This window comes from Aythya ferina (assembly GCF_964211825.1).
Source record: "Aythya ferina genome assembly, chromosome: 6".
NCBI lineage: Eukaryota > Metazoa > Chordata > Aves > Anseriformes > Anatidae > Aythya > Aythya ferina.
In genome coordinates, this window is record NC_140303.1 from 7,609,313 (window position 1) to 7,633,719 (window position 24,407).

A 24,407-nucleotide genomic window follows, 5' to 3' on the forward strand; every position below is an offset into this window, starting at 1 on the left:
TCTCCTTCTCTGGAGATATTCAAGGCCCATCTGGACGCCTATTTGGGCAGCCTGCTCTAAGGAACCTGCTCTGGCAGAGGGGTTGGGCCCTATGATCTTTTGAGGTCCCTTCCAACCCCTTCAATTCTGTGATTCTGTGAAATGAAAGTTAAGGGACTGATGACTTTTTAAATCTATTTTATTATATTGCATAAACTATGACATTTTACAAATCTTAGTTACATTTTTAGCAACAGACACACTGATACCGTAACAGAGATGAAAATACACCTCTGACAAAATATAAAAAGGTAGAAATACTTAAAACCTGGATGCTGAATATCAAGAGTGTTTTAAATGAACTATACCTGCTCTTGAGCGTTTCTGAAAAAGACTGCCACAGTAATGAAGTTTCTGTTGATTGTAAGGCTCCAACATGCAAGGTGGTGACCACAGCCGGTGTCATCAGCTCACCTACGTTTCAGCACCTCAGTAATGGTTTATGATCTCCATGCTCTAGTGTGCACGAAAAAGTTTTTACACAGTAGCAAGATGATGTAAAAACGGTATTGGACTGAAGTGCAACAAGTGCCTCAAAGGAACTGAATCAGTTAAATGGAAGAAAAAAAGTACCACTGCACTTTTGGGGAGGCGCAAATATAGAAATGTAGATCAAAGAAATTGTAAATTGTAGATTGAAGAAATTATAGAAATAAACTGACAAAAAAAAGTTACATTTGGTAAAATCACTTTTAAGCTGAGTGCTAATGCTAGAAATTATAAATACAGCTTTCACCCACCAGTCTTAAAATAACGTGAAGTCATTTTTTTTTCTTTTAAATAAGCATAACACAAAAAGACTGCTTTTAAATTAAAACAAAGCTCAAATTAAAAATCTCTTAACCAACCTTTCATATGAATTCTTTATCAGAAATGTACCGGCTCACAATTAGAAGTGTGGCACAATTTAGTGAGAAGTCTATAAAAGAAGGCTCATTTTTTAACTCTGTAGGCCTACCATTGTGTTTTGCATATGTATGATTCCAACAAATCTTAAACAAAGAGAAGCTTGGGTTATGTACACAATACAAGTTACGCCCCAAAATGAGATACAAATTGGTTCTAGAAAACAAAAATTAAATACATAAGTCCGTATAGTTTCTGCTTCTACTGGCAACAATGGTTAGCAGCTAAAAAAGGATTTTTATTATAATAATAATTTGTACATATAAACATATATTAATTTCATTTCTGGAGTTAAAATTCCAGTCTCATACCTGTAAATCCAGTAACTTCAAGATGCTTACTCTTGACATACGAAGTTGAATTGGATCCCATATGTGGATTTTTAAAAGATACTACTAATCAGATTGCTAAAGATATACTTCTTTAATTTCTTTTCAAACATAAAATACAAAAGAGACAGGGTGTACAATCATCATCATCATGCAGGAGTCAGTATTCCAACATAAAAACACTATTATCTGCCTTTGAAAATACTATAAAAGCTACAGAATTGCAAGTATGAATTAGTTGGTTTTCATGGTTGTTTTTTTTTTTGGCTAACAGAAAAAAAATTACCTGTGCTTTTCCAATAGTCAGGTGTTCCACTGATAAAATAAGTCTGATGAAAGACAAAGGCACTTCAGCAGCCTAACTTACCTTCAGATTTTCCTAATATGCAATGTTTCGTATGCAGTAATAGGCAACGGATGTAGTTTACTGCGTTTTAATTCATACACTGTTATGAGTAATGTTGTTAACCTGTTTTGCATTTTAACTAATAACAAGAGTTTCAAATGCTGTCCAATCATTTCATCCTCTTTGGTACAAACTACTGCTCAAAAACAAAGCATACCACTAAACATTTTCATTCCTGCATACTGGATGATTTTTGTGCATCACCTCTAGCTCTGCATTGATAAATAGTGTTTCTAATCATCAAATCAGTTGTGCTTTCAGGTTTTTAAGATATCAAACTTATAAAACTGCCATTTTCTGGCAGTAGTATGAAGATTTTTCCTGTTAAACTAACGGAATTTTTAAGCATTCCCCCCAAAACTTTTTTTTTTTTTTAATACCTGACATTTGATAACAATATGAAAATTACTATCAGTTATTCTAGGGAACATATCCAGTCTGACGCACATATATATTATTTCATCTGATCACCTGCATTATTATACATCGAAGTACAGATTTGTGCAACATAAATTAATCTGCAGAAGCAGGTCTTTGCTAACTCCATTAACCACCTCATTGAAAACAGGTGACACCTGGAACTGGTATACCCATCTGCAAGAAGAATCTCAACATCATGATAATGTTTTGTCTTTTCCACCTATGTGCGTATCTATGTACAGTATCTGGAACTAAAATTGTTTGGAACACAGTGTAGTCAAACTTTTTTTTTTTTTTTTTTTTAAAAAAAAGGATGAGAAAAAAAGAATTCCAGTCACTAAGAGGTAATACAGGTTTCTAGTGCATAAATTCCAACATACAACTGGAACATGAAGACTCAGACAATATATTCTGTAAATACTGAATATAAATATGAAGAATTCTAAGTATTTTAGAATATATAGCATTTAAAATCCAAGATTTAATGCTCATGATAGGGCCAAGGAAGTACTCCCTGTCACTGTGTGCTTAGGGGCATTAGCAATTCTCACACATTTACCTTCCCATATACAGCTATGGGAATAATATCTCTACAGACTAGCTTCCCATATTCTGACACAGAAAACAAATTATATATTTATTTTGCATATAAAACTAGACTTTGGAAAAGCCTTCTAAAGTGTCACCAGCAGCATAAAACATTATGTGATAAATGCTAGCAAGTTACACACATAAAAGTCGGTACGTGGAATCTACAAAGCAAGGAAAGATAGCTGGTGCTTGCATGGCATGGATAGAAGCAACAGCTAAAAACAGCTTAGAAATGGTTTTATCAGAACTGCAGCATGTACACTCTAGAGAAAAATTTGAATACTCTACTAAAATAAACACTCATACTCTCATTAGCAAGAGAAGGGCAACAGTCTAGTAGAGATGGCAACCCACAAGGAAGATGTTAATAGGAGGTGTCCTACATGGGGGTGCTATGGCTACTCCACAGCCTCTAAGGACATGTATTTACATACAGCTAAATCATCTCTATTGAAGATGAGAATATACAGATCATTATTTCAGAAAGAAATTTGTCTTGCTTCCTACTACCAAAAAAGTCTAGCAGCAAGAAACTCTTTCAAGAACATGTTCACCTCTGACTTGCTTTGCTGCCTAGAAGCTGAAGTGCATCGCTTACACGTGGTCTCTGAAGAGGCCATTCTGTATGCCCATTATCTGTATGTCCAAGTTAAAACTGTGACTAGATCTAGACAACCAAAAAGCTCATTTAGACTTGATGGTTTAAAAACAAACTCCACTTTTCGCTCATGACCCACTGGCATAGCAGACAAGAACCTGCACCAAATCAGTACAACTTTTGGTACCGTTCTTTTAAAATCTCGTACTCATACATACTCGTGTTGATCTTTTCAACATTTCCAATCCTTTTTCTTTGGTGCCCAGATACCTACTCTGATGCAGAACAGGAACGCTGGAGTGCAAAATTTAATTCCTCTCAACTCACATGAATAAAGCCATTTACTGTTGTCTTTATCTTTTGATGATTTTAGGTAAGTTTAAGGAATTAGGTGGTCTTCATATCTACAATGAAAAAATGCATTAAGAACAACAAAAAATCTGCTATATATTTAATTTACCAGAGTTGAACAAAGTTAAATATAGAGACATCTCATTTGAATTTCAACAACTTGAAATTAACAGAAGATCCCTGACAATGATTTCAACAGAATGTGCGATGCTATCTCTTTGAAAAGGAACTCATCAGCACTGATGCAGCTCTAAGGAAGGTATTACTGAACCTTGAAAGCTAAAGCTTTCAAATCAAGTGTGCATCTATATGAAAATATAGATCTGAAGATATATAATGGATAATTAAAAGTATGTAAACAAAGGAAAGGATGAGAACATCACCACTTTGGGCTAGAAAGTTAGTCATACACCAAATCCAGTGAAACTGAATACAGGAGAATATGAATTGTAAAAAATTATTTGGTATAAGAAAGGTGAATTACAGTTACCTAGAGAAAGTACAAAAGGCATGCTAATATGGCAAGCAATCTTAACATCTAAAGTAGATGAATGGCACCATTAAACCTAAGTCTTCTGGCCAAACAAAATCACAGATACCAGAAAAAAGTTGGACTAATGTACGGCTATTACCTTTCTGGTTACCCTACGTATTCTTCTAAAAACAACACCAGACAACCAACAATCCCAAAAGAGACACAGCTCACAGCACAGTTTCCTGAGTCAATGCTCCCAGAAGCCCAGCCACACAGGACAGTTCCTGACCCTGAGCATCACGCTGCCACATCCTGACTGCAAGGTTGGGATGGATCTTCATGTGTACCACCACCTTTCACTCCCTGTTTTTCCTGTAGAAAGAAATCCTGAAGCACAGGCACAGAAAAAAAATCAGGGTGTACTTCAACAACAGTAACAGGTAACTGGCAGGGGAATCAGAACTACAAGACAGACAACTCAGTGCACCTCACCTCACAATTCACATACAGGCATAGTATGCTTGGGTCTCAGTATTGAACCTAAACGACTACAAACTAAGGGAAATATCGTTATAAAGCTTTTTTAGGATGATTTGTAATCAAACTGCCAAAGCCAAAATGCTGAAACTTATTTCATCAGGGAAGCATCTTGAAAGCCATGGAAAGACATCCTATACACCATACAAAGCACATTGAGGTGTTGTGTATGCTTTTCTGTTAGCCAAAGCTGAAACTATCACTTTGACAAAGATGAACATAAAAATAAAGAATATTCCAATGGCCTTTTCCTTCCTCTATACATATCATAGTTACATTTCATGCATTCATGACTTTTGGTACGTTTAACTCTAAGATGAGTCATAAGTAGTATTCATATTGCATTACAGACCAAATTTTGAAGTCTGCTTCTCATGCTCATAAAAACCCCAACTTTTGAAAGCCTGCTTAGCCCCTCTACGATGCACAACCTGGGACAAAAGTAGCTCAGACTAGCAGAATGTAGGCACATAAGCCTCCAATTATCATCTTCTTTTTTTTTTTTTTTTTTTTAATCATAAAATAAAAAGCAACAGCTTTCCCATTAAAAGGAACTATTACAAAGGTATAACTTGTCCAAACTTACTTCCTTTTTCATTATGGGCCGAACTCTTAACATACACCTGCAGGAATTCAAGACAGTTTTGGAGCAAAACTGGTTCAAGAGTAGGAAAGAAGAGATTTTAACTGATAAATGAAGCCAAAACAAGCCACTAGGATCAGCAGCTTCAAATGCTAACAGAACCAGTCCTGTTCTGCTGAGGTGGACGCTTCCTAGCAGATGCCAATCTTCAACATCCACAGCTTGTATCAAAAAGGACTATAACAGATGGGCAACATCTTAAGACAGCAGAGACCATGAACTGCAGTGGCCACACAGCTTGTACATGTCCCCCTGCTGGCACTGCTGTTTGGAATGGTAACATTTTGCACACGGATGGACACAGAGAAAGGGCAGTGATGCTATAGAGCTCCGGTGATAAATCCAACAGAGCTCTTGTGCTGGTGTCACGGGACTACATGATGAAGCGTTGAACATCATACAAAGTAGCAACAGATCCCTAGAAAAGTTCACATAGAAAATACTGTACAGATGGTCACATTTATTAGGAACAAGGCTGAGGAACGGCTTTAACCACTCTGCCAATGCATTAGCAACAAGTAAAAAACAAAAGTTGTGCCTACATTTCTCGCTGTGCATTCTGAGAGGTGCATCCAAGAATGACAGACTAATTAAAACGTGGGCCTTCCCTATACTGCCATCAAAATTAGGAACTGGAGAACTTTAATTTGTCTTTCCCTGTAATCAATTCATATTGAATATCAATTGCCCAGTCAAAGTAACTCAAACTGTACATTAAAAAAAATTAACTTTTCTTGATACTAGAAAACAACATTTCCCTTGTAAACCCAACACTGCAGAATTACGCAAGCAGCCAAGAGGTCAACAACCAGCAGGGAGAGCAACAGCACAAAGCACGTTGTGTTCTAATTTATAGGAATAAGTGGCCTCTCCTCTCTTTTCTTCCAAATATTTGTTTTGCTATCTCTTTTGGTCATAGGTGGTCTCTCTCTTTTCTTAGGTGAAGGGATACTGGATTCCTGACTTCCTGACACAGTTTTTCTTCTTAGACCTTCTTCATCGTGATGTTCCATGACTGGCCCATTCCCGCCATCCAAAATGTGCCTCACAGCCTGGTCCTCTGGGGTGCACACAGTGGTCCCACTTTCACTGCTACTCAGATCCAGATCTTCCAAGTAAAGGATCTTTGAGTGTGGCATATTTTTAATGAAAGTTTTTTCTCTCTCCAGTTTCCTACTAGGATGATGCTCATTCATGTCCACACCAGAGTCCAGACTGGTATCATTACTCTCTGTTTTTCTGCCCTTTTTCAGATCTATAAAGGAATGCCTCACTTGAGCTATTGGCTTTCCGTCCAGGGACACAAACCACGCTCGAGGGTGTGGAGATGGCTTTCCTTTAGAGAGCTCCAGTAATGTTTGTTCTGAGATGCCTTGAAGTTCAGATGAAAACGGAGTCATTACAACTGCTTCATTCAGTGTCCCAGGAACAGAGACGGATTCCAGTAAGCTGTTAGTGTACCGGCCCCAGCTTGACGTTTGAGAAGGTAAGCCTTGTTCACCATCTAACGTGCTTTTTTCATCTCTGCAGACAGAAGGCTGTGGATGAGAGTGCACTGGCATTTTCGGTAATGTCTGCATGTAACCGTCTCGATTCACGGGCTCCATCATGGGGTTATATACTAACTGCCCTTTCCTTGGCAAAGTTGCTGATTTAGCAGCATGCAATTGTTCTGGGGAATGGAAAAGGTCAGCAGTTTGAAGAATAGCAATAGGTTGATTGTAAATATGCATTAGATGTTCTGGGATATGGGAAAGCCCATACATCTCCTCTTGCAGTGTAAGATACCTGTTTTGGTCTTGTATGTCCCTGGGAGCCTGGGAAATAGCACTGTTGCTATGCTTTGGCTGCTGTAAGTGTCTGACTCCAGCGTTAGGCTCCAATGAATGGGATGAATTCACTGACTGACCAGTTTGACAGGCTGACTGATAAGAAGCATCCTCGTTGTAGATTTTAAAGTTGTCTCTTGATTTTCCATCTTCTGTGTCTATGGATATCCTTCTCTGAGGACTGTACGAAGAGATCTTCGGTGGATATAACTGAGACTTATCCTCTAACTTTAAAGATCCCTTGGTTGTATTGATGTGATTTATGTGAGTTGTTGATGTTGTCTGGTCTTTTTTCACAACATCCAGTTTCGTTGTATTTTTTTCTTTCTTTTGTGTCCGACCACATTTATCCCTAAGCAAAAGAAATGCAAAGTGACTGCAGAGCATGCTAGGAAATACTAACTTCACTACCATAGCTGAACATTAGATGATGGTTAAGAAGTTACTAGTCACAAACTTAAAATGAAGTTCTGTAATCACCAAAAAAAAAAAAAAAGGCTATATATATATTCAACCTTAGTGTATAGAGCAAACAAATTGAAAAAACATTCCTAACTTCTTTTAAGTTATGTTAAGAAAACCAGTCTCAAGAAACTGTTTATCAACTTTCAACAAAATTACATTCACACTGAACTTATTAAAGCCTCTCTTTTTGCTTACCTGCAGTAACAAAGAAGAACAGCAAAAAATCCAATGATAATGATAACAGTACCTCCCAATATGGCTGTAAGGAACACTGTGTGATAAGCTGTTATGTCCTTGGAAACCGCACTAATTATGGATTCTAGATTTTCAGACAGAAAACCAGACAAGAATTAGTCGTCAAAACCAAGTAATTCTGCTTGATAGGCAGAGCTGAAACTAACAGGTCACATTCTACTTCTCCAGTCATTTTGTGTTCCTATAGCACTATGTTCATCTCTTCTCTTCACCTTGCTATTCCAGCAGACTAGAAAATACATAAACAGTAGTTACAATATAATGGATCTTCTAAGATTCATTTCAAATACTATGGACTTACCATGACATCTACTCAATGCCAGCCAAATGACATTTGTATCCACACCAACTTAGAAACATCATTTACATTTTCCATTTAGTACTTCTGTTAGAAAGTGCTTTTTAGTGTTTTTTAATCTTGACATCACATTTCTCCTGTAAGAAGCTCTCAGTATGAATCCTCAAGATCCAGATGTGCAACAAGCCCACATAAAACAGGTTCCACTGGGACTTTCTACCTATGCCCAACCTTCTTGCGTTTCTTTGTCATACATGATCTTCAACAGTAAGGGACATAAGCCCACTGATTTTTAAGTTGCCATACTCACAGTTCCCTTGAAGGGTTCTTCCAAGAGACAGTAACACTATAAACACCAACCTACTAATGCTGCTCTGGGGAAGTCCAGGATGTGTTAAAAGTTCTAGGAAACACTTACATGCATGAAGGCTCGCTATCAGACTTCAAACAAGCAAAAGTTATCCAACTGTTGAAATGTTATGTCATTTTCCCTTGCTACTGTTAAACAAAACAATCTGACATCCTGATGATACATTGGTACTGGGGTTACTCAGTACTTTCTTTTACAGTTGTTGCAATACCTCTTGTTCCAGGCAGTGGAGCTGCTATCCAATACCCTAATTGTTGAGCAGTGTATGTCCATACTAATTGACCATTTGTTTCCTTTACCATTCCTAGACCACGGCTTACCCAAGCACCTGAAAAAGACAAAATATTGCACATGCCATGCAGTATTCCTCTGGATCTAAAATCATCAGCAATCTAACTATGATCAAAAATAGAAGTTTACAGGAAAAATTAAGCTTCTGTCCTACGTACCATGTGTTAGACAGCTTTAGCTAAACATGCAAACTTTCTCTTGATATTTTCAATGAAAATATCCCTGTGTGAACACTGACTTTGAAACAAAAGTAGCAAAACCAATTACTTCAATTAATTTCATAATACATCTTTTAAATTAGTAAATGCTTTGCATAGATATGCCTGTAAACGATTTGGGAAAAAAGAATCCTACTATATGAGCTTAAGCACGTATTAAGGCCAAGCCCCAAAATGAACAGGCAGGTAATTTAAACATATGAACAGAAGTTTAACATTAGCTCATACCACTTAGTGGGAAAGCAACATAATCTAATAAGCTACAATGGGATAAACAATGCTTGTCGTGAATGTTCCCTTTCCTCCTTCCTCCCCCAAGACAAGAACAGTTTGATTAGACCAAGAAAGGTCTATTGTTAGGCCACAGATTCCACACCATCTGGGAGGCAATGCAAAACACAAGTCTTATGGTATGCCAGCTTCTATAGTTAATAAAGTATGTATGCAGTAGAAGAGACAGAATTAAACCGTGTATTATTTGAATACATTTCTTATGCACCACCTGACATGGAAGCACTGATTCTTTATGACAAATTACCCAAGGACTTCAGAGTTCAAAAGTACATCTCAACATTTGCTGAGGACATCTTGCATGCAAGATGCTCCATGCCAGAACCTATTATTCAGTGTGGTGGTACCTCTCCATGCAGCTCAAATGGGGCCCTACTGCTGCTCATGGGTGCTCTCCAATGTGTGCTGGAGAGAGGAGGTGTTCAGCTCCCTCAGTTACCAGAGCTCTGATTAAGGAATACCTTGCTAGTACTCAGTTATCTGAGAAACAAGTCATATTTTGTACGTCAGACCAAAGGGAAAATAAAGGTATTTAAAAACAAACATGCAGAACAATGAATGCAGTTTGCAAAACCCCATTGTAGAGGAGACATGAGGAAGCAGAATAAAGTGGTAGCTGAAGTTTTGCCTGAAAGATCTCTCTCCTTGCTCCCAGCCCTTCCTGTTCTTTCCTCACCAAGCAGCAGCGAGGTTCCATAAGAACATGACACTTTAGTCAGTGCTCATCACAAACAATTCACCTTTACAGAACCTCTACCAGAGAATAACCCCAAAGGTGAAAAGACAACTATTATTATTTTTTCTTCTTTTTGGGTTAGTACATTACACTCTTGCTCTACCCCCAAGGACAACATAACCAAGCAGGCACATCAAGTAGGCTCCTGAACACCCACATATGCAACTTACACGGGTTTATCTCTCATCTACCCTGGTGCTGAAATGCAATGCTTCATCAGCTGTTTGTTTTAATAGCACTGTTGACCTAGTTTTATTAGTTTTGTAAGTTAAAACAGCTCAGCATAGGTACAGATGACCACAGGAGCTGGAAAAGGTAGTTGCAGCAACAAGAAGAACAAGGAATTAAATCCCCTAATGCTATTTTACCATCACAGATTATGACTTACTTTGATAAAGAATGCTGTCTTTAATCACCACTTCCCTTTCTGAAGTCTTCTAAGTGTCTAGACAGATTTCATCTTTATGCCAAAACTTACTCAATATGTCATTTTTAATTAGCATGTTCTCATTTCAGATCAGTATTCTTTGGTTGTTCCTAATTAATATAATCATTTTATTTCTCAAATGTGTAAACGAGAATTCTTTCGAGTAGGTACCCCCTTCTCTACTTCCAGTTATTAACAGTTTTTTACTTCGGTAAGGAGTAAGACTCTCTTACTTCTTCACTCACATATTTCAAGATGAAAGTGCAATGGGAAGCATAAGGTGCAAGGTACATACACGAGTACACTAACGCGCACCTAACACAGGACATTGAAGTGAAATAAGTGTACGCAGCTTATTACTCTTGACTAAAATTAGACATGAAGGGATGACAAAAGAGGTTTACAATATCTAATCCCCAGCCTCCCATGCATACTTGAAGAACTTTCTGATAACCCTTTGATAACTCTTACCTCCCCCTTTCATTTCACTTTGTGAATTGTTTTTGTTGACATAAAAACTGGAAAAAATGTTAATTTTGAGAACTATACCCTAGAAAACAAAGCATTCGTGTATTCAGTTCTGTTTTGCTGTCCTTTAAAAAGGCACAGAAATTCCAGGCTTTAAGTTTGACACCTTACAAAATCTATGTTCCTTGAATGCTTAGTCTCCATGAAATCAAACATCAGTTACACTGTGGATTTGTTCAACAGGAATGCTAATACATTTTACCAAGGCTTTTGGAACTAATGGAAGTGGGCATGTCCCATTGAACAACTCAAGCTGGCCAATCAAACAAGCAACACAGACCCCCTAACAGAATTCACAACAGCTTACCACCACCACCCATACACTGGTGCAGTCAATGCTTCACAACAAAATAGCATGCACCCAGAACTATAAAAAAAGAAAAAAATAGCCTACTTACCACTTTTCATATCAAATGTCCATGCAGGTATAGCATCTCCTGATTTTACAGTATTTGTAGGAAGAGGAAGTGTAATCTGAATAGGACCATTTACTTTCAGCTCTTTCCCAGCCAAAAGAACATTTACACATATTGCAGCAAGAGGAGTCAATTCGATGCTTTTGAAACCTGAATTTGAGAAATATCTTGTCTGTAATTCTCTATTCACAGTGTACTTTTAAAAAAATATATTTAAAATTAAGAAACTATCCCTATACTGAGAGGCAAGCACTCATCTGCACCAAGCTACACAGTTCTGTCACTAACTTGGACAAGCAAAATGAGTATTTCTAGCATTTTATATCTTGTACACTCATTTCTCTACCAAATCTGAGAAAGGAACGTACTTCTGACAGAGATTCAGCACTGACTGTAAAACCGATGATTAGGCAAAACTTGGCTTGGGGTTGAAGAAAGAAAGGTTTATCATGTACTTTGATTTCAAAGTAGCTAGTCAATATGAAAATATATGATGAAAGACTAATTTTTTCATCATTGCAATATATGCAGCATTGAATCCAACTGAAGATATTTTGCAAACACATAACTGCTACATTTCTCCTCTTAATCAGTCCTCTTAATGAACTTTCTTGTAAGGATTAATTATAACTGCCAAATTAGAGAGTTAACTGAATAGTTAATCTTGAAGCTTGTCAAAGCACTCAAAGCCAACTGCATATACAAAGCTTACAGTGCAGCTTTTAAGTTTTTTCCTTTGTTTTCCTTGCATTTGCAATTATTTCAGAGTCCACAATATGACAAGATATTGAAAAAAAAAAGAAACTGAATCAGTAAGTACTAGAATACCATTAAATCTGTGCAAGCTGTTAGAAGCTGCTTGTGAGAAAACTCCCGGCGCATCAGATATCAATTAGCTTCCACCTGCCCTAAAAGGAAGCCTATTCCTTTAGGAGCATATGAATAATTTAGAACACACGCCAGACAGACTGAAAGAAAAACCAATGAAGAGAAACACTGCTTATTCTCTTATGCTTTAAATTTTAAGAGGTGAAATATAGATGAGAACAGTTTTAAAATAGTCAAGTCAATATCAAGTATATGTGATGATTATAATTCAATGAAAATTACAGAAGAGTTGGTTGAAATACACCCACTAGTAGCTTCCTCATGCATTGCAATTAAATTAAGAGCCTCATGGCTTCAGGCCCACTGGGAATAGAAAGAAAAGAACAAAAGAGACATGGAATTGTATACCGTACAATCTGCCAGAGATTACTGTATTCATGTAAATAAGAAATACCAAATAGAATGACAAATGCTGCAAGATCCAACTGCATCTCAGCAGAGTTACAATGACTAATGAAATCACTTACTGCTTCTCCTGTGAAACAGGAATCACAGAAAGCATTGCAGCTGTGCTCTGTATACATACAGACTACTTGGTCTCAAACAGGTTTACACAGATCAACTGTCTATGAGCCAAAATATAGCTTCCATGCCATCTATATGCTAGGAGTAAAGCTCCAACAGCAAAGCCATAGAGTTCTAGTCAAAATGCAGAAAAGCATTGCTGAAGTCAGCTGCTGCAGTTTGACTGACTTAGGTTCCCTGAATTCACACACTGGCCATAACTGTATTTTAATGTGTTTATTAGACTAGTGATGCAGTCTCATGAAATCCTAAACTTCTTGAAATGAAAGTAATACAGAAGCCTAATTATTGTGCATTAGAACCCCACAGCTGTGCTTCAGCACTACGTAGAACTATGGATACATATATATATAAATATATATATATATATTTATATATATAAAGCAGAATGAAGGAGTCTTTCTGTGTAGTCACATATTATACTCTCATACTACATGGAGCAAGTTAAAGGGTGAAATGACTTCTCAGATGCAATATATTAAAAAAAATGTATTTAAGAATTTAAATAACATATTTACTATACCTGATTTATTTAGAAGTATTCCTGTTGTATAGAGAAAACTGTCCACTTTCAAAAACTGCTCTGGCACTGTCAGATAAGCTGTAACATTTGTAACATGGTGATTTGTTGGAAGTTTTATTAAAGATTTTTGAAACTGAACACTTGGTTGAGATTTGGCATCTGCAAGAGAGTAATATTTTGTCTTAACAATGGCAAAAAACACAACTACTGTTTTTATTACTGCCTAGAAATCCAATCAGCACAGCAATCTATTTTCACCCACTTTCTCCAAGGTTGTGTATTTGTAGTCCAGCATCTGTCACAAACATACAGTTAAACAAGTAACTGAAATTTTGACCTTGCGTAGATAGGCAATATCTACCTCTTCTTGTGGAAAATAGTGCTCAAGTAGTTTCTGCCTATGTGGCTTCTATTTCCATAGAAGATCAACAAATGTTGACAAATAATCCTTTACAGAGAATATGAAGATGCTGATTTTGTTTTGTGTTTTTAACAGATTGTTATCACACAAGGTAGACATTTTTTGGTCCATATACAATTAACTTACCAGACAATTTTCCAGTAATTAGAACAGTATCTTCAAACAGCCATATATTTGCTTGACTTTGTGGGAGTAATGAAAGTGTCACAGACGAGTATACTGTGGAAAGTGATAATATCTGTTACACTGTGCAACTGAAAGAAAAATCCCATAAGCTCTCTGATTCTGAAAGAATAGGGAATAGAGCGGTTAAAAAAAAAGAGTACATGAAGACTGGATAAATAAATGACTTCTGTTGTCCAGAGCAGAAATTTTGTTGGTTAGACCAGATGGCATGTGCTGTATGTTTGCTAATGTTGTGCATTTTCTATGGTATACAAGTGGCTAGCGTTATTAAGAGACCACCTCTTTTTGTTGTTGTTGTTGTTATTTTCTTAACCTTTTTTAAGAGACTTTAAAAAAGAAAAACTTGTGAGGAAATGCTGCTTAAAAGAAGATGTAAGGACTCAAAGCATTAACACTCCAGGAATCAATGGAGAAAAGATGATTTTTGTCAGAAACAAAAATATATCATCAGCCCTTTGTTGAGTTTAAGTAAACAATTGCTCAGTATATGCCTGCAAAATTGCAATATAACCTACTCAGAGTTAGCAAGGGCTATTTTCAGTTTTACAATAGTATGAATTATTGACAAACCTATCAGGTCATTCACCCTTACATCTGTATTGACAGGCATCACCTCCCTTGACTGGCTTCAGTCATTTTCAGTTGACACTAAGCACACAGACTGCTAAGAGAAAGAAATTTAATTACCAATAGACACAGTTTAATAATAGGACTATAAGAGGCTTACGTACTTGGCATCCTCCCAGTCTTCCAAGGCAAAGGTGTTAACATGTAGCCATCCTTGTATGATACGATAGTTAAGCTTAATCCTAATTTGTAGGGAACTTTTATTAATACTGCTCCGTTGTTTCCAGTAAGAGTAGAATTTGTCTTTGTGTAGTTAACAAACACTTCCACAACTGCTTGTCCCAGGTACTGGTGACTGATGATGTCATTTACTTGAACCTTTAGCATAAACACAGATCCTAGTAAAAAAAGGAAAAGGAAGGTCATGACATATTGTAACTAAGTTCTCATTCCATTACTTATTGCAAATCACCGAAATTACTGGTTTTCAAACTTTGTCACGATCTGGTAATAAAACCTAACAAAACCGGGAAACACTAAAGACCTAGCTGATGCATTCTAATGCTGCAAACGTTAGACTGTTGGTTGCTTTATGCTTGAATAATTAAGTTAAGCTTTTCTTTGTGGAAGTGTGGTGAAAATAGTTTGGAGCCACCAAATGCCATGGACATCCCGCAGGCTTGCCTGCAAGGTGTCCTGGCAATAAACAGCTCTTGCCGATTCTCAGGGGTCAAGTGAGTGCTTCTTTTTGGGGGGAACGGGCTAAAGTTGCACCAGGGGAGGTTTAGGTGGGATGTTAGGAAGAACTTCTTTACCGAAAGGGTTGTTAGACATTGGAACAGGCTGCCCAGGGAAGTGGTGGAGTCACCATCCCTGGAAGTCTTTAAAAGACGTTTAGATGTAGAGCTTAGGGATATGGTTTAGTGGAGGACTGGTTAGTGTTAGGGCAGAGGTTGGACTGGGTGATCTTGGAGGTCTCTTCCAACCTAGGTGATTCTGTGAAAACTTAGTTTTTTAAACAAATCCTTGAGTTCATGCCTTAGCTGTTCATGCAACATATGGTCAATCTGTCTCACTGTAGGATAAATTCTGGCCAAAGGGAGTTGTACTCATATGACCTTACCACAGAGAAGGAAGCAAAAAACCTCGAGATAAAGCATAAAGATGCTAGAGCATACTCAAGTTAGGAAATACATTACTTGACCATTTAATAACAATAAAATAAGTAAAACCTCCCTAAATCAAGAAGTAATTCTTCCCATTCTGATTTAAAATTTGAAAAATGTAGATGTGACAATATGAGATTGAACATGCCTTCAACACGCCCTGTTACCTCACTCTGACACTACAGCTGGGCTTGTTACCTAAGTGTAAACCGCAGCTCGGGTCTCACCTTTAGGGATGTACACCTAATTTGAAAAAACAAAACAAAACAAAACAAAACACACAGAACCTGAAATTTACAGACTGTGGAATAACATATTTCTTTTTACACATGTAAAATGATCATACAATAACCAAATGCATTCATACACTACAACCGTGTTTTAATCCATCTCCCACTGGATTTACCCTTCTCGTCTTGCTTTTGCCTTTCTGTACTGCAGCTCCTAGACAGCACTTCTCTCTTGCTAATTAGTCGGTCTGACATTCCTTTAGGGTACTTGGTGTCTTACAGAGATGATAATTACAGCAAGAGAGCAGTATGCTGAAAATATTAGTCCACTTGGATGATGTTCTTTAGATACACTGAACTACAGTCAATTTCTCTCCCACCTAGATAGGAACTAAACCATTAGGGAAGCTTTTCCCACCCAGCAGGTGCATTAAAGCAAACCAAACTAAGAAACAATTCTACTGCACTTCCAGGATGAAATAAAGTTCTTAGCATAAATCAAAGTATTTACAGACCCCTATTAAAATAGGCTATGCCACAAAATATCATCAATTTCCCAATATTTTGATTACGGGCTTCCTACTGTTCAGTACCACTGCGCTGCTACTACACAAATATTTTCATGAGCATTAATTATGAATATGCATTTCTATTTAGGTCAAATGCCAAGCTATGTTTGCTTGAAATTTTTCTGTCTAAAAACACAGTTCAGTTTCACTACGTTGCCTTCCCTGTCACCAGGATTGACACCACATCAAAAATTACTACCACTGACTTTGATTTACATCAGAAGACCTTGAAAAGCTGGCTGTACTCTATCAAAACAGGATGCATGTACAGAAGACATCCAAGTGAGGCCTCTTTGAAATGAGTATTTGCTTATATCTATTGCATGCATGGAGCATGCCATATATTCAAACAAAATTACCTGCACACAGAAGCTACCTTGGCCTCAGTTTATTACTATTTATCACACGTAGCAGAACTCGAACAGCTTGGCCAGCCTGATCCTCTGCAGCACGATAAACTACATCTTCCTGTGCAAGTTAATAGCTGCTTGCAAAGAAAGAAAACTAATGTATTCAAGCATATTTGACAAAATTAAACAAAAATTATAATTTTTCTAAATCTTTTTTAGTCTTGCTTTTCTCATGCAGTGTTTCAGAAAGAAAATTGTTCTTAATCTGTTGTTGATAATTGATTTTTAAATCATCTAATTATTAGAAACATCATCATGTAAGCAAATGATGATTACTCAACAGATTTTTCAAGCCAAAGGCTATTTACAGATATACTAGCAAGATTTCAAGGGTCTCTGAGGCTTAGAAGACAGTTCATTTGCCCTTGTTAATGACTGCTGAAAAGGCCACTAAGTAGGGAAAATAGGCTGCGTACAATGTCCTCATCTTGCTGCCAGAAGCCTTTTGCTACATGGTGCTTAAAAAGAAAAATCAGTAGCATATAATTCATCCTCATACCAGTAGGAATGGATTTTGTTTGCCTGGAATAAACTGGTATTTTTAACAGCTGGATTCAAGTCAGGAAATAAAGATCCTAGAATTAACAGCTGAACTAAGCCACAAAACAGAAAGCCTAGAACACACTCAAAATTCTGGCACTGTCTTTTAATCATTTCGCTCAATGCTTATTTTTCCATTTTCTGCTAATACCCCCCCCCTAAAAAAAGAAAAAAAAAATCAATGAAAACTAAGCTGCGGGGGAATCCCTACATTCTTTCTGCAGCCATTAGCACATGCAAAAATGGTTTCATGAAAGAACATTTCTTTTTCCTCACCTCCTTTGGTGCACTCAAAATGAAAACCCATTTTTCTAGAAGCTTGTGGTTTAAAAAAAAAAAAAAAAAAAGGAATGCAGAATCTATTGGTACCCACAAGTCTTCCTCCTCCCTCAGCCACCTTTCCAGGTTGTTCTGATGGCACCCTCCAGCAGGCCAGCTCTAGCAGCCTAGCACAAAGCCAAGCGCCCCTCTGGTCCCAAGGGCTCAGGCTGCGTGCACTGGTGATGTGACACCGTGACTGAGGTCCACCTTTCCCAACCTGACACCCCTTGACCAACTCCCTTCTCCAGTCAGCTCCCTCAAATGCCTTGCATTTAGCGTGCAAATTTATCAGGCACATTTAATGCCACCGAGTTACTAATGATGCTATTTTAACACTGATGATCTCAGTTCCAAAGAAAATTCTGGTTTGGCATTGGTTCCTCCCCTCCATAAAGATCTTCATGTACACAGCCTTGAGGATACTTCTGAGTCTCAAATAAATCCTACCACAGTCCCCATTATATATTTTTAATCTGATAGAACATACTGAACCAAGTATTGCAGACCAAAAAAGGAACTGCTGCTTAACTGTTTCACAAAACCAAAGCTCATAAATTAAATAATTACCAAAACTCCTGCTGTTTTCTGGTCACTACCACTTGCCACACACAAGTGGGTCAGCTATATCTCTGTATTAAAGCGATTTGACAGAACCCCTGCAGTTAGAAAAAAGAGCTCAGCCTGAGCTAATTTGGTTTGTGCTGCCTCCAAGGAATAGAGATTTGTTTCTTGGCAAGAGCACAGGAGGTGCCAGCTTACAAGACATTTAAACGTTTGCTGATAAGTGTTCACACAAACGTAGCTGTTACTTATCTAAAAGGAAACAATGCCTTCTACCCCACCGAACATGTTTCTGAAATGCCCCAGCCAATAAAGTAACACCTCACTTCCAGCAACATCATCCAGTGCCTGGAGTTTGGCTTCCCATCTCTGTCCTAATTCCGAAACCGTATCACAGCACGGAGCCGAGGAGCTGCTTGGAACTGAAAGCTGGGTACAAAATAAAGCAGTGCAAAAAAAAAAAAAGAAAATCTGTCTTAATGATTTAATGATATTCCTGATGTACCATGTTGTTAACTCCTTACCTGCAGATGTTACCTGGTCACTGGATTTATCCGTGGGGCTCAGCCACCCCAGTGCAGCCCCAGCCCTGCTGCCTTGGGCACGGAGTCAGTGCAGACCACAGCCAGAGACGGGACACAGCCGCTCCTCCACCCCTACACATTTTGAGACCCAGACAAATTGCCTTTTCCTATTTACCACCGATTTCCTACAGGGAGAGAGCTTCCTAACCTCACGGGAGGCCATTGCCCTCCTGGAGCAGCTATCCTCCACTGAAGCAGTTATCTTATGGGTTGTAGGGAACAGCAATGGCAGGTAAATTATTCATTAGGTCCTTTCTTAGGAGGAGACTTCTCTTCTTTGCCTAGAGAATGTTTAAACTAACACCAACAAGTCCCCAAAAGGCATATGCTTAAATGTGTGTTACAGAAACTACCTACAGCCTCATGCTCTCAGCTAACCAGAGACGTAAAGTGTGTGATGTGCAATTTGCTTGGCCTTGACTTCCTCAATAGTCGTTTTTTTCCCTCTTCTATTTGCATCCCCCCATACTTTTTGGCTTCAGGTAATTAGGGATATGAGAGGTGCACTGATCTGTAAAATTGCTATCACATGTCCTAAGAACATCAGCCTTGGCTATCCCTTGCAACACCACCGAAAAGACTCAGTGAAATAATGTCCACAGTCAACATTCACCTCTGGCTTTAGTAAAAAGGTTACATAAAAACATCCTTTCTGCCCCAAAGACAACTGATACTACTTAAAGTCTCCTTAAAAGCACAATAATGACAGTGGCAAACTACAGTGGCACAGCTATAGGAAGTAGAGGCCTGTTACAGCCTTCAAGCTCATTACAAACCCACACAGATGTTTCATGTGATCCTTAAGCAAAACAGCTGCACAATTCCTCGAATTGTAAAGCAAGCGCGGGCCGCTCCTCGAGAGAGGCTTTGGCAAAAGCAGCTACTGGCATTTCACTGCCATGCACCCGTGCTGCTCTACAGCGTTACACTGCAGGGACACATGGACACCGCTTCCAGGCGATGCGGAGACCTCAGTAAAAATAAATTATTAAGAAAAGTGGTGCCCTGAACTAATCAACATCTGCTCTGCTTGAACACGAGCAGCCAATGCCATGCAGGTAGCACCACAAAACCTACACTGTATGGTTCCATACTCCCTGAAAAGGAAGATGTATATTGAGAAGAGCATCTTTTGGCCAAAAAAAAAAAAAAAAAAAAAAAAACGTATGCAGTGGTGCAGAAAACATGACTGATTTCCAAGGACAAAGCAGCAAAACGGGGGCTGGGAAAGTAGGACACCACAGTATTCACATTGCCCTATTTCTGGTCAACCAATTTCCACAGAAGCCATCAACAAAATCCCAATTATGAAGGAGCCAGGCCAGATCCTGAGGGGAACAGCAGTGCCTTTTACACAAAGAAAGGCATTTACATTCATTTTTACAGCAGATGGTTTAACCCATTCTAGTCAAATCTAGATGCTTTCAGCAAACACCGCGTATTTAAGAGAGACAGAGAGAAACTAAAAAAAAAAAATTAATAGACTTACTCAAGTGGGGATTTGAAACCCTTAGACTACTTGGGTGAGCTTTTGCTAGTCAAGAAGAAAAATGTGCCGACTAAGGGGTTTTCAAACATTCTTGTTCATGTCCTTTAAATAATGCTTTTATTTCAGATACAGAGAAATCCCCTGACTTCTGCAAGACACGCTGTGATAGGCACATGCAGACCCCAGTGCCCGAGACCTTAAGCATCTGCAAAGCAGTAAGAACAAATGGAAGTTATTTCCTGTGAGTTCATTCATGTCCACACGTGCATTAGCTCAGTGCACACTACAGCATTTACACGGCACTTCTTTCCACCTTACTAGAACAAGCCAAAAATGCTTCAGAAAACATTTGACTCGCTACCCTGACTTGTCAGGTCCACATGAAGCCCAGGTTGCACCTCCTAAAACTACTAGACAGGTTTGCTTTTAAGAGCTGTACAAGCTGGCAGTGTAGGAGAGCTGTAAATCCAACTGCAATCGCAAACAAAACACCTAACCCTCATCAACCATTCACTGTCCCTATTTCTCCCTGCCTTCCATACCACCCTTTTCTCCGAGGACCTTGGCTCAGCCTCCTTCATCCCATCCTGGGACGATCTCTGGGATGAATCCCCATAATATTTTAGTCCGTGAGAGCAATGATGATAAAAAAAATAATATATATATCGTTACTTCTCTTAAAATGAGTTTTTGCCCATTTCATCAGCTTTAAAAAAAAATTGACAAACATATTGCATAAAGTCAGACGCATTGGATCAGGACTGCTAGGACTTCAAATGGAGACTACAAATCTCGCAAACTGAAAAACTACATTGCATCATCCAGGGCAAATCAGCCCGCGACCCACAGCAGACTTCAAGGCACAAATAAATCAGTAGGTCAAAGAATAACTAGTCTAGTTCAAAACTGACCCAAAAAACAGTTTCATGTTACAATAAAGCTGTCAGACGGCATGGAAAAACTGACCAAATATCGAAATAGTGAAAAAAATATTAAATACCTTACAGGTAAGAACAAGGCCCACTGCTCTTCTAAAGGGCATTTTACTAACAAAGAATTAAAAGCAACAATCACACCGCTTAAGGAACAGGCTGTTTTCCTCAGTTGTTCCTTCTTCTTTCCAGCAGATGTATTTATAGACTTCGCACCATATCTTCACAGGAGAATTAGCACTGAATTTCATCAATGCTTTTATAAAAAAAAGTAACTCAAAGAATTTGAGTTACTTTTACACCAACAATTTTGTTTCACTTAGAAATTGGATAATTATTTATTTTCCTTTCACACCAACACAGTCCTGTTTTATATTTAGGATGTGCATGTGTATGCATAAACATGAGTTCTGGGCAAACTAAGTGAAAGGAGGCTTAGCTGCTGTTTGGAGGTAGGAATGTACTTTGTGCGTGTGTTTGGTTTTTTAAAGCAGGAGGGTAAAAAAAATACCATAGCTTTCCAAAGGGAAATGTTGTCCTCAAATACCAGTTCAAATTCATGCCTCATTAGTACTTCGCCACTCATTTCCTAAAAGCCTAACAGTCATTAGGTCAGCGCAAATCAATGCTGATTTCCCTACAGCTTTTGGAATCGGTTCCTCCAAATTCAGAAGTAACTTAAAATAAAATGTAAATTTAATCAGGACTAAATCAGATCAGCATTCAACGCTGGCAAACTTGAGCTATCATGTTTTGATAGAGAATATACTTGCCTAGTGTGAGCTAATTCCTCAGAGAACTCGGTTTAGAAATTCCTAGTGATTTATCAAAATGGACATTACATAGCGTCCCAGACATCTACTTGTGTTGAACACGTACAGGTACAGATTGCAGCACAACTGGGAGTTCATATTTAAAAAAAAAAAAAAAAAAAAAAACTTACTTCTAACATGCAAGCTTTTAGTGCTTGTAGTAATTTTATTGGGGTTTTTATATATAGTGCAATGGTTTATATAATAGTCAATGACACATGTAATGTTTCTTACTTGATGAAATCCAGTATTTTATTGATTTAAGCATCCACGAGCAGACACTGCAAAGAAGCTGTCTGCAATTTGTAAACAAAAAAGTAAGGCATAATAGTAAAATCTTAGAAATAATACCCAAATAAATTTTACCATAATACTGTGCAGCTGTGTTTCAGAAGGTTAACTATTTCAAAATCATGGTCTGGACAGCATTAGTGTTAGAAATCTGTTCTGTTGTGTATATAAATTAGTGAAGTCACAGAATCATTTTCAAGATCTATTGAATATATGGACTTTTTTAATCATGAGAAAAAGGAAAACCTCACGGCAGCTGAGTAATACTACTTTAACTGGCTAACCTTCCAACCAGCCTCTCAGACCAAACACGTAAGCATAATATTCATTCCATGGTTGTTGACAAGAACCAATTATTGACGAAACCAAGGCCCTGGAAAAACTAGAAAATAAAACAGATCATTACAGGCTGCATCTTTTTTGATTACTACTGCATAATCAATAACCACCTTCCCAGAATGATCATGCTTATGAAAACTAGGCAAGAATGTCATCAGGCTAATCCATAAAGCTGCTAACAACTCACTCATTTCTCCAGTGGGAATATATCCCCAAACACTTTCAAGCACACCCATTAAGATATACATTAAATGGAAGAAAAACGAGCATTTTGCTTGATATATTTTTATGGGCTACATGAGCAAGAGCTTGGAAATTCAGACATAAAAGCAGCCACAAAATTTAAATGTGATTTTTTTCCCCTGTATTCATTAAATGCTGTGCTGTACACAGAAGTCAATAAAAAAGCAGTTGTTTTACATGCGTATCATGCACTGCTGTAAGGTACTCATTTGGTTAGTAGCTGAATTTTATTTCCCTCTCCCCCAGCAGATGCCTTCTTCACTCAACTTCCACATAAGAATCCGAATGTTTCACCAGCCAAGACGGCACATTTAAACTCACAGGATACGCAGAGCCAGAATTTTCATGTGGCATTTGTTCATACGTTTTGCCATATCAGCACATTGCCATAAAGAACAATAATTTCCATAAAGCTCCAAAGTGACACGTGCTAATGATGCTGTGACAATTACAGTTACCATAGCAGCTTTGCACTTTGATGTGCTGCTGTGCCGTTGCATCAGCCAGCCACCCAGCCCCGTTCTCCCTGCTGGGGGCTCACCTTCCTGGAGCAACAGAGATGGGCAAGACAAGGAAATGCTGGGGTCTGCAGGGCTCCACTTCGTTAGGATTCCTTTCTTTATTATACACAACTAATTCTGCAATCTTAAATAACTGAATTAAATGATTAATGTTACAGTATCTAAATTAAATAAAGCCTACTTTATTTAAAAGATAAATTTGTGAGTGGAGGAGATTTAAATGAACAAGCAAATGCTGCTAGTAATTCCCCAAGCATTCACATCAGCACACCCTTGCACATGTACTTCAGAGGCTGCTCTAAGATTTTTCCTCGCAGTTTACTTGGTTGCTAATAGTGAACCTGTAATGCTGTTCTTTCATCTGTAAAGGCTGCCCATGCCATTCTGCCTTGCACCAGCTGAGGGAGTGAAAAAAATTGGTATCGAAAATGAACACTTCGTTACACAACATTGGGAAGAAGATACAGAAGGGAAACATCAAAATCTACATAATAACCCACTTTAAATATGCTAACTTGAATACCCAGACTACATTATACACAGTAAAAAATAAAAATCAGCAAGTGCCTACCATGCAACATGAGAACTCTGTGCATTCCCCACTCATGAAATTTGTAACCAGCCCTTTGTTATGTAAGAACAGAAAATTATTCAGCATCATCTCCTTCATGAAATGACATCATGTCTCATCAAGAATTTCTAAGGGTTTGTCAGTCCTACCTCCTGATCTACGCACTTGGACAGAGGAAGAATATTCCAGCAATCCTAGCACGAAACATCAGATTTTAACCGGATGGGTCAGGGACCAGATCCAACCGGTGTAATTTTCAGCGGCTGTTAGTGAGAATTACCTGGTAAAAAATCTCTGCA

General features: G+C 38.1%; 1 protein-coding gene across 1 annotated transcript in view; it reads right to left on the minus strand.

Moving 5' to 3' along the window:
* Nucleotides 1-160: 160 nt before the first annotated feature.
* The window catches only part of FAM171B (family with sequence similarity 171 member B), a 33,326-nt gene continuing 9,079 nt past the window's right edge, over nt 161-24,407 (minus strand). The window contains exons 2-8 of the mRNA XM_084523314.1: nt 14,694-14,927; nt 13,903-13,995; nt 13,356-13,514; nt 11,402-11,569; nt 8,724-8,840; nt 7,785-7,908; nt 161-7,476 (exon numbers count right to left, since the gene is read on the minus strand). Coding sequence (XP_084379440.1) covers nt 6,141-7,476; nt 7,785-7,908; nt 8,724-8,840; nt 11,402-11,569; nt 13,356-13,514; nt 13,903-13,995; nt 14,694-14,927 — 2,231 coding nt within the window. The 3' untranslated portion in view covers nt 161-6,140. The remainder of the gene's footprint in view (nt 7,477-7,784; nt 7,909-8,723; nt 8,841-11,401; nt 11,570-13,355; nt 13,515-13,902; nt 13,996-14,693; nt 14,928-24,407) is intronic.